The following is a 10,921-nucleotide window of genomic DNA, read 5'->3' as shown; positions in this document are numbered from 1 at the left end:
CGGTTATTAGCACCAATGCAAACGGAATCATGCCAAGAGGGTGAGAGCGGGCTTGACAGGCTGCATCAAGGATTCAGAATGATATTACTGATTACCGAATAAGGGTAAGGTCGAAAACATATCTGGAATCAGCGGGGCGACATAAGCTGGCGGCCCAACTTTTCAAGACACCCCGGATTGGAGGGGAGGGTGGGAGGGAATAAGTGAGCCCGCGCTGCGGACTCACGCTAGCTCGGCAGCCGTTTTGTCTGGCGGGGCGGGCTAGGAAGGTATCATTCATGATTCCCGAGCACATGCTGAGGTTTCATCTTCCCTGTATACATGAACGGATATCTTGAAAATGCCCTCCTCCTCCTCCTCCTCCTCCTCTTCCTCCTCCTCCCTCCTCCTCCATTCCCCCCTCTCCCCTTAAAAAGGATATCGGAGGGAGATTGGAAATTCCGCAGGTTGGCGGGTACCTACTGCTAGGCGGAGCATTGATATATGACGATGCATGTACACATAGTACATATAAGCACATTCGAGCTCTGGCAAAAACTGCAGCCAAACGACTAAACACTGATTAACTAACCATTGCCACACAGAGGTGGCGGGAAAATCAAGTGGAGGGAAAAATGCCACTCAACAAAATGCGCATTCTCAGATTTTCATGTGCAACACGGTAGTCATCATTCCATTATCTTGAAATTAAATCATTCGATTGACCAACCGAATCGTGGCCAATCCCTGCAATCCCTTCACGGTGGGGTATCCATCAAACTGTCAAGTGTGCCAGGCCATCGCGCAGGAGATGACCGTGTGGCGGGGGAGCCTCACATGGAAATTATTATAGTAACTTCTATGGCCTAAATACCACGTCAGAGAGGGAAATAAAGGGTCTTCTCTCCTTGCAAAAGATGAATACAGTCTTAACGTAAACTTGTTAGCTCGTCAGTAACCAAGTTAAACTAATGAGCTAACTAACCTACTTTTGATTTACGACGTCATGGTGTTGTTTTTAGAACGCAATTGACACACAAACAAAGAGTTGGACAGTTTTCAATCGCAGCTATTATTCGCAGTGGTCTTTCAATCCCCAGAGGGAGAAATTGAGTGAATCAAGGGGGCGGGCGGGGTTCACTAGTTTATTCGTTATCGCCGTGCGCACAAGTGAGTAACGAACATAAATCATGGGAAGAGGCGGGATTATTTTAACTAGTTGTTGGTTGGGAGAGTATCGACAACAAACTGCTAACATTCAACAGAATAATATCTCTTATCCACCCTTAAGATATAGATATGCACAGAGCATGTGTATGTCCAGCATTTAAACTCTCCATCACACGTGTTCCGTATGGCAGTTACATGGCACAGACAGACTCGTTCAACTTGAGTACGTACTTCCGTACAGTTTTGCCGGTCCAGCGCAAGTTAATCGCCCACCCCCATGCCTTGTTCGGTCCAAGGATCTCGGACCGCCTGCCTCACTGGGTTTAAGCAGGGTTTCCCCCGGCTTCGGCTTGGTTGCAGTGCACCCTCCCAGGATTCCGAAGGCGCGACGACTGCGCTCGGCATAGATCTTGGTTCTGACCTCAGTTAACTCTGCAGGCGTGGGTGGCGTGACGGTTCAACCCAGGAATTCTCTCTGAGACTAACTCCGCCCGGAGGAGTTGTTGCCATGATGTTAAGTGATAAGAAGGTTGGGAAAAGCTGGGGAAAAGTTGGGGAGGAGTGAAGACTAAATTAATTTACTACTGCAGAAGGCTTGGAATGGGCTGTTGAAAAAGTCAATTAATCCATGGGATGATTCATCTCGGCTTCTTCCAAACATGGCTACCAGCTGATATTACGATAAACATAGTTGTTGTCCAGATAACTTGAGCCCACTTCTCACTGTTCTAGTTTTCTCAGTGCAGACCGGAAAGTATGGAGTTCACGATTTTGTTGGTCCCTTCTCTGCACCACGGGGGTCCATGAAGGATTAAGGTGGGGATCCTCATCCAGCCCTCGTGCAAAAGGGAAAGTCATACGTCCTCGCTTGTTAAGTTTTTATTATCTGAACTCTGAGAGATATATTACCCTTCCGCCTTCGTAGGAGGCGGTGCTCAATTCTCACTTCTCTCTCACAGGGGCCATGGTTTCTGCGCATTTTGCTACCGGCCTTCGGTTACCATTATCCATGTTCGTTATCTGCGGGATCCTCAGTTCTCATTGGGATTGAAAGAAACGAAAGCTAAAAAGCTTAGGATAAACGAAAAAGCCGAGAATCTGTTAAAATGTCGAACCTTCCGACGGTTCAATCTATGTCGATAGCTCGTTAGTGATACTAGAGCCCCTCTGTGGAGGAGAAATAGAATGCTCCACGCCAACACCCCTTGGAGTCGATTTGGAATCATTAGCTACTACAAATTGCCCAAACAGAACAAAAATATTACCCCAGAGCCCCCACCATGAGACACTTACCTGTGGGATTTATAGTCTTTCTCACTCCTCCAAGTTTACTCCTCCAAGTTTAATAGCTAGCTGTTGCCCGTGTTATGTAACACCCGGAGAATATTTAGCCATGAATACAACCCCTTGAATACCCGCGCGAATGTTGGAGTAAGGTGCAGAGAAAGTGACCTCAGAGGGCTCGCCACCCAAACCAACCATCCCTACCAACGTAACGGAGTACATTCGAATGAATACCTCCAGAACGATGTCGCCCTTCATCCATTTCTGGTTCAATATACTCCGAAGCACTAAACTACCCAATGATTCATATTCGCAAGCTCTTTGCGACTCGAGTTACAACAAAATACCTAGCTGCTACATTATTATTCGCCACTGCATTTAAAAAAGAGACCATTCGATCCCTAGCTCACGAGAACATTAGTTATTCCTCCAGTGCTGCGATGTGTTTCTGTTCCGCCTGTACCCCCCTGCTTTGCGTAGGTTCAGCTGTCCATGATGTTAACTCCCGGTCTTTTTCTCACAGGTTTTCAGAGGAAACCAACCTACCACTATTCCTTATGTCACATTAAGATAATAGTTAGTTAATCAAGTAAACTAACTAGGTTATGTCGCTGATGCTTACAACGAGACATGAGCTAAATCCGATTTTTTATTTTTATTTTTATTTTTATTTTTTCTGCTCTACTACACGAGTTGATTTCAACACTTCAGCAATAAAAAGTCACTGCACCATTGGAAGCACTGAATATTCTGAGTGATAAAGACTTATTCAATTTCTCCCCGAAGGGTTATTTTGTTCTTGTGCTCAGAAACTTATGCTGAGGGCCCCAATGGATATCCTATGTACGGAATATCTGCAAAATAAAAAGAAAAAGAGAAGAAAAGAAAAAAAGAAAAAAAACATGATAACCCTGGCAGACTGGGCCTTAGTGTTTGCTCTGGCACTAATTCGTTAGTCAAGTCCTTATAGAGAAACGCTTAAATCTGCCTCTTTTCAAACCTCCGAACTTTTTTGCAGCATCCAAGAAGGAAAAGCCAGTCCGCCATCTCTCTCGGTTCTTCATCATCTCACAACCTGCTTTTCTCTTTCTTTCACCCTATTTATTTCTATCTTCTGGTTACGCTCTCTGCCTCCTCACCTCAATCAGGTGCACGTACACCGCCAATGCTTTCAAACCTATCTTTTGGCTGTCCATTCGCTCTATCGTTCAGTGCGCTTCGCAGCGTTAAACTCTAACGATCAATGTCTGTGGACTGACGCCTTCTCTTGCTCCAACCCCCATGGGGCTGCTTCACAACCTGCGCGCCCATTTAGCGAAGCGGGCTTGGGCTTCGCAAAGCAATCACCATCTTTCTTGTTACGGCAATTCTAACTTCAGTCACTTGCCAGAACTTCCAAAAAAAAGAAAAGAAAAGAAAAGAAAAGAAAAGAAAAGAAAAGAAAAGAAAAGAAAAGAACCTCAGTATCTCTACTGTCCGGAGGGTCGGAGCTACATGTACTGGGCAACGGCCAGGTTCCCCCAGGTTCCTCATTCTTTCCACTACCGTTTTCACGTTGGCGGTAATGTCCATCTCTCATACCAACTATCGGCTCCGCAATCTTCCTCGTATGTGCAGTTGAATGTCCTCTACTTCAACAGGAACAAGCGAGTTGTATACCCCCACAGCCTCCTGTGACAGACCAAACCATGTAGTATTCTTTAAGCATCTGTCAACCCGCTCTTCTACAGACCCTTTTCGGTTCTCCCAACGGTGTTCTGCGATGCCGTCTGTTAGTCGGCCGATTTGTGCACACTGCAGATATGGTATGCAGGACTCCGCACTGTGGGTGGCTCCGGATTGACCCAAACGAGCACAACCATCCTTACTCCACTGCGTCTCCCACCAACTCAGGCTCAAAGCCAACACCAACGACCGTGTCAGATATAGGCGGGGACGGAACGTTCCCGCGTGTCACTTACGAAGCTCCTTCCAGATTGTATGCCAATCAAGTCACTGTGCTGTAACCTCCAATTACTCCTTTTCCAATGAAGCCCCGTCGACAAAGGGCGTTTCCATCAATAGAAACCCACAGACTAAACTTGCTCTAGGGTTTCCTCTTCATTGAAGATCGGTGGTGATGATAATTTTACTTGTTGTTGGATTTTCCTCCCTTGCCTTTCCTCCTAGCTTGCCCAAAACGTCGGCACAGTCGTAAGTAGGCAAATAAACATCATATCGCTTTGGGCCAAGCCTACGGTGACCCTTGGAAGTAGTGGTTTGAGCGATTGTGAACCAACTTCGAGAAGTCTAGTCGCAGCGGCTTTGAGAGACAGTAAATGGGGTCCGCAACAGCATCTCGCAGATGGGGTATTAATTTAGTTTTTGACATGCAACAAAGCTTTGGCACTGCACATCTCCTGAACTAAGTGAACACACCGAGGCATACTCATGAAGTCATTAACGTTATTCTAACTGCTTCAAGATGTTCTTTATTAAAATTTCATGTAACATATGACTGGGGAAATACATGTTGATTTTTAGTGATAACATATTAAAAACTTGTAAACTCGGCCCCTTGGGTACGAATCTTTGTTTCTATATGCCAGCTTGAATTGAAGTCAGAACTGACCATTTGTTTCTTTCTAAATGTAATTTTTCTACCTGGATTCCGCCCAGAATGACTATGTTACACTGATGCTTACTATCTTCACATCCTCCTCTGGTTTTTCCTTGTATGTCTTTACATTTTCGATCTTATGTACCACGTCAAGCCCCTTGACCGCCCGCCCAAATATTGTATGTTTCCCATCAAGCCATGGGGTTTTCTCAGTTGTAATAAAAAATTGGCTTCCATTCGTATTTGGACCTGCATTTGCCATCGATAGCGTGTATGGTTTATCATGGCGAAGGGTCGAAAACTCATCTTCAAACTCACCACCCCAAATTGACTCCCCCCCCGTGCCGTCACCGAGCGGGTCACCAGCTTGGATCATAAATTTGCGAATCACTCGATGAAATGTAGTGTTGTTATAGTAACCATTGCGTGCATGTGTGACAAAATTAACTACGGTTTTGGGAGCCGCAGAAGGGAAAAGTCTGAGGTGAATATCGCCTAAGGTAGTGTGAAGAATTGCAGACGTACCTGCTTCCGCAGGATTAACTGCGGCAACGGCGGAAGTGTCTTCACGCGTCCCAACAGGTTTCTCATTCTGCACGTCACGACTAGTCTTGGATACTTCTGTTTCGTTCGTGAAAAGATAGAAACGGATTTTTGCAAAGCCAGTACTGATTACCATGGGATCGCGCTCTTCCGCTTCTTGAAGCAAAGGATTGGCACTGGCAGCCATAGAAACTGTAACGACCCCCTTTTTCTGCGGTTGGCCTTGGTAGACGGCCAGGTTTAAGGCGCGAAATGGTTCATCTTTACCGTAGACTCTGACAATACGGTTGGTGAAGGTGTTAATGCATTTTATCCCCATAATAGAACCATACATCACAAAATGTCCCGACTCGTCAAATATCACATTGACCTTTGACACGGTAGCGCTGTTTTCAAGACCCTTCTCGATTGCGATTCTCCGTCCAAATTCGACCTCATCCAGTTGATATAGTGAAGTTCCAGCTTGCTGCATCTCCGTCAGCGTTGTGATAGATTCATCATACGACCTGTATAATTTCCCTGTAGGAAAGTCAAACACTCTAACTTGCCGATCGGGAAATGAAAAGGTCGCGAACTGGTGGCCTGACGGGGATATTGTAATAGAAGATGGGACCGATTTGGACTTTTTGAAAATAAACAGGTTGGTGGAAGATTTTAGTTCGAAAACGTTGTCTGGTTTTTCGAAAGTGGCATCTGGCCGCCAGTATTCGACCATCCCTGCTTCATCGGCCGAAACCACACAGTTGTATGGATCGTTGAAGGCCATAGTAACCACCGGGAATCGATGGATGGATGTCAAGGTGTGGAGGGGATGTGGGTTTTCTCCACGCCCATCGAAAATCATTATGGAACCACTGGAATCACTACTCACTGCTAGCAGCGGTAACGATGCCCCTCGTCGATGTACCCAACATACACACCCCGGACCATAGTCCAAAGTTAGAATTGCCAGCAGATCTGGTACGTCGTTAGCTGCCAAAAACACCCAAACCATCACTGCAAGTTAGAAAGAAACGAAGCTCCTGCCTACCAAACGTAATCACATCAAATATCTTAACCGTTTTATCCACGCCAACCGTAGCGAAGCTCCTCCCATCAGGGCTAACGCTCACCCCAGTGAGCCCCCCAACATGGGCACGGAATTCCTTAATAAACTCCACCCCAACGGGCATCTTTTTCCAAAATTTGACCACACCATCAACCGAACTAGTAATGAGAAAATCAGTGTGCGGGGTTAGGGTAACGAAAGAAAGCTGGTCCTTGTGCATAAGAGATTTTGAATATCGCGAAGAAAGGGGGAGAGCATTTAGGTAGACTTTTTCGTATGGCAGCTTTCGTCGTTTCTTTTTGGGTGCAGCGGAAGAAGGTAGAGCAGGTCCAAAGTCATCTTCGGATGAGGAGGAATAACCACCTGTTTTTAATTGCCCTCACCCTCACTGTTAGCCACATAGCTCCCTCTCTCTCATGAACAATCAAATTGGGGGAGACAAACCAGTCCCTTGGGCGTCTTCAAGCTGGGAGTAAGATCGCTTGTTGGAAGATCCAGTGTGGCTTTCTTCCTCTACGTCAGTCATTGGTCCCAGGGAGTTCGTGCCAGCGGAAACCTTTTAAAGCACCGGAATGCCAATGACACTCTAAACACGAGTTGTATATTTTGTTGCTATGTATGTACCTAGTTGAGTATGTTTCCTTCGCAAGTGTGTTCTGGCGGAGTTTCAACTTATTTATTTTCTGAGCTACGCAGGGGCCAGGCTGACTAAGAAGCCCCCGGCTTGCGGCTGGACGAAAACCTCTCGGTATCTTAAAGCAAAACTCCGCAGGCAAAAAAAGAGAGCACTAGTCAGTGGCAGTTGAAGAAGTTTGTTGCTTGTTGTTGTTGTTTGTTGTGTTGCAGCTCTCTCAACCTCGAACCGTAGCATCCCGTATCGTAGCTATCTATATTAGCTACCGCTGCGCTCTTTCATAATGGTATGTCTGCCAATGATATTCTATTCCGGTTTCTTGCTGACTTTGACAGGCGTCGTTCAACAACCCAACACAGATTTTCGCTGAAGATGTTACGGAGGAGAAAGGCGAAAATGCTCGTTTGTCCGCATTTGTGGGAGCTATAGCAGTAGGCGACCTTGTCAAAAGCACCCTGGGGCCTAAAGGAATGGACAAGATCTTGCAATCTGCGTACGTTTTCTTTAGTCGTTCACCCTTGGTGCGGGACATGTCCGCAGCAATTCCAAAATACCAATCTAACAATCAAATAGTTCTACTGGTGAGATAATGGTTACAAACGACGGGGCTACAATCCTCAAAGCAATAGCCCTCGACAACGCTGCCGCCAAGGTCCTTGTCAATATCTCGAAGGTGCAGGACGATGAAGTTGGGGATGGAACTACGTCGGTCACTGTTCTCGCAGCGGAACTCCTAAGAGAGGCGGAAAAGCTTGTGGAACGTAAAATACACCCTCAAACCATTATCGAAGGCTACAGGATTGCCAGCCGTGCTGCCCTTGAAGCCTTGGAGAGGGTTGCTGTCGACAATGGCAAGGACCCGGTTGCATTCCGAAAGGATATGCATGCCATTGCCCGCACAACGCTCAGCTCCAAAGTTCTCAGCCAAGACCGAGATCAATTTTCAAGATTAGCCTGTGATGCTGTCCTCAGACTCAAAGGATCCACCGATTTAAGCCATATACAAATTATAAAGAAGGCTGGCGGCAAGCTAAGCGACTCATATCTTGACGAGGGGTTCATTTTGGACAAGAAGATCGGTGTGAACCAGCCCAAGAGGCTTGAAAATGCGAAAATTCTCGTCGCGAATACTGCTATGGATACTGATAAAATCAAAATTTTCGGTGCTCGAGTGAAGGTCGAATCGACTGGGAAATTAGCAGAATTGGAGAAGGCGGAAAGAGAAAAGATGCGAGCGAAGGTCGAAAAGATTAAGGCACATGGAATCAACTGCTTCGTCAATCGGCAACTCATATACAACTGGCCAGAGCAACTTTTTACTGATGCTGGGATTGTTTCCATCGAGCACGCTGATTTTGATGGCATTGAACGTCTGGCCCTGGTAACTGGAGGGGAGATCGCATCCACATTTGATCATCCGGAACAGGTTAAGCTGGGAAGGTGTGATCTTATTGAAGAAGTCATAATTGGCGAGGACACTCTAATCAAATTTTCCGGCGTTGCGGCTGGCGAAGCCTGCACTATCGTTCTCCGGGGCGCCACCGAGCAGCTACTAGACGAAGCAGAACGATCTCTACACGATGCGCTTGCTGTCCTCTCCCAAACAGTGCGTGAGCCAAAAGTGACGTTAGGTGGGGGCAACGCCGAGATGGTGATGGCAAAGGCAGTCCAGCAAACCGCCCAAAACACCACTGGGAAAAAGCAAATTGCTGTGGACGCATTCGCCCAAGCCCTCAAACAACTGCCTACCATTCTTGCAGATAACGCCGGGTTGGACTCGAGCGACCTTGTCACGAGGTTGCGGCAAGCTATCAATAATGGAATGACAAGCTCTGGACTAGACCTTCTTACTCCTGGTGGTGGTATCGCGGACATGCGGGAGCTGGGTGTGGTAGAGAGCTACAAGTTGAAACGAGCAGTCGTGTCGTCAGCATCTGAAGCTGCAGAGGTATGACTCACCCCCAATTTATTTTTATTATTTTTATTATTTTATTATTTCATTATTTTTATTTTTATTATTTTCTTTTTCTTTTTTATTTTTATTTTTATTTTTATTTTTATTTTTATTTTTTTTTTTTGCTTTTCCCTCTTTCGAATTTGTAGCTGACATTCAAGTACCTTCTAGCTATTGCTCCGGGTAGACAACATTATCCGGAGTGCTCCAAGAAAGCGAGAACGCATGTGAAGCGACCGACCAGCACTAATACGTTATTTATCCTGGAGCGTAAAAGGAAACCAGAAAGCACGACATTATATTCGTTCACTTAGAGAAATATAGTTAATGTTGTTTCACACATCTCCGAGATAATGAGAAATTGCCTTGTATCCTTCGGATCAGCTGTTTTGCGGAATACAGGCTTCCAGATACAATGGATGGATGATCTACAAATACTCGAAAAAGGATTCTTCATCTATTTGCACACAACCTTTTATTTTTTTCACTGCCTGGTTCGACATTCCTCAGCCGCCAACAGGACTCGTCTGCAATTACTCATAGCAATTGAGGTAGATTTTCCACTGTAACAGGATTTAAACTTGAACCGTAGTGTTGAGCTCTCTTTGTGAAGGCATGACTGCCTATGTTGTGACCTCAGCTTCAATAGCCTCACAGTAAGCGCAGTCCGTGAATGACTCTGTCCGTGAGAACTGCACGGGTTATATGCATTATTTTTCCCCCCCCCCAACCCTTCTCTATTATTTATGATCGCCAATACTGACCATGATCTTTGGATCTATTTCAGCGTAGTTGTGTTTGTTACTTTCGATTAAACCTGCCATTCGCCGTAGCTGTTGTGGGTTGATTGTCCTTGGAAAGAGGTCCTTTTGGCCCCGCCCAACGTCCAACGACCATCAAGATTTAGTTAGGGAGACTTCCATCAGTTCCACAGATGAGCTATTATTCAAGAATTGCCAGTGGAAAGGAACTGCTGCAATTTGAATGCCACTTTATACGTCAGCGATGCGCAAACTTGTATAATGAACATAACAGTCAACATGAACAATAAGCTCAATTAGTGGCTGATAAGTAACAGAATGAAATTATCGAGCGAGCAAGTTCTGCATACAGACGGTTATTCAGTCGTTGCATCTAAACTAATTAGGTTACTTAGACTTGAGTGACACATATTTTATGGTTACTCATGTCTTAACTTGGAATTGTCTCAAACAGAAAAGAGAGATGTGATATATATATATATACAGAGGACATAAATATTTCTCTCGCAGAATATTTTCACTTCCTAATTCACACAGCTGGATGTTGGTTCTAATTATTGCTGCTCTTCTGTCCAGACTTTCAAGACCCACCAAGCTCTAAGAGCCATTTTCAATTATGTAAGCTGTATCAAACATGTTACAACCGAACAAGACGCTACGGCACTTACCGAGTCCGTGTTCCACATGATTTACGGGACCATACAGTACGGTACAAGGACCTGCTGATAAGCTGTCTCGGAACCCAGATCAGCGTTGCTCTGGGTCCCAAGGTCTGCAGGCAACAAATATTTCCGCGCTAGGACTATTTCGCAAATGGAGCGTAACGGTACTGAAATGACCCGCTTGGCAGAGCACTTGATTATGCCCCCCACCACCGCCCACCTACCCACCCCAACGAACGAACGCCCAACCAAACGGGGCCAACACCCAAACCAAACACACCCCAAAC

General features: G+C 45.7%; 2 protein-coding genes across 2 annotated transcripts; one reads left to right on the top strand and one right to left on the bottom strand.

Moving 5' to 3' along the window:
• Window positions 1-5,096: 5,096 nt before the first annotated feature.
• Window positions 5,097-7,149, bottom strand: PADG_08049 (uncharacterized protein; the record flags this gene model as incomplete). Its single annotated transcript, XM_010765076.1, has 3 exons — window positions 5,097-6,532; window positions 6,606-6,986; window positions 7,068-7,149. 3 exons carry the CDS (start codon window positions 7,147-7,149, stop codon window positions 5,097-5,099), a joined length of 1,899 nt encoding a protein of 632 aa, XP_010763378.1.
• A 391-nt stretch (window positions 7,150-7,540) lies between these two features.
• Window positions 7,541-9,525, top strand: PADG_08048 (T-complex protein 1 subunit beta; the record flags this gene model as incomplete). Its single annotated transcript, XM_010764996.1, has 4 exons — window positions 7,541-7,543; window positions 7,593-7,750; window positions 7,831-9,205; window positions 9,361-9,525. The coding sequence occupies 4 exons, from the start codon at window positions 7,541-7,543 to the stop codon at window positions 9,523-9,525; spliced, it is 1,701 nt and encodes a 566-aa protein (XP_010763298.1).
• Window positions 9,526-10,921: the final 1,396 nt, after the last annotated feature.

This window comes from Paracoccidioides brasiliensis (assembly GCF_000150735.1).
Source record: "Paracoccidioides brasiliensis Pb18 unplaced genomic scaffold supercont2.13, whole genome shotgun sequence".
Lineage (NCBI taxonomy): Eukaryota > Fungi > Ascomycota > Eurotiomycetes > Onygenales > Ajellomycetaceae > Paracoccidioides > Paracoccidioides brasiliensis.
Note: the sequence above shows the minus strand (reverse complement) of the source record. Positions and strands in the feature narration are given on the sequence as shown.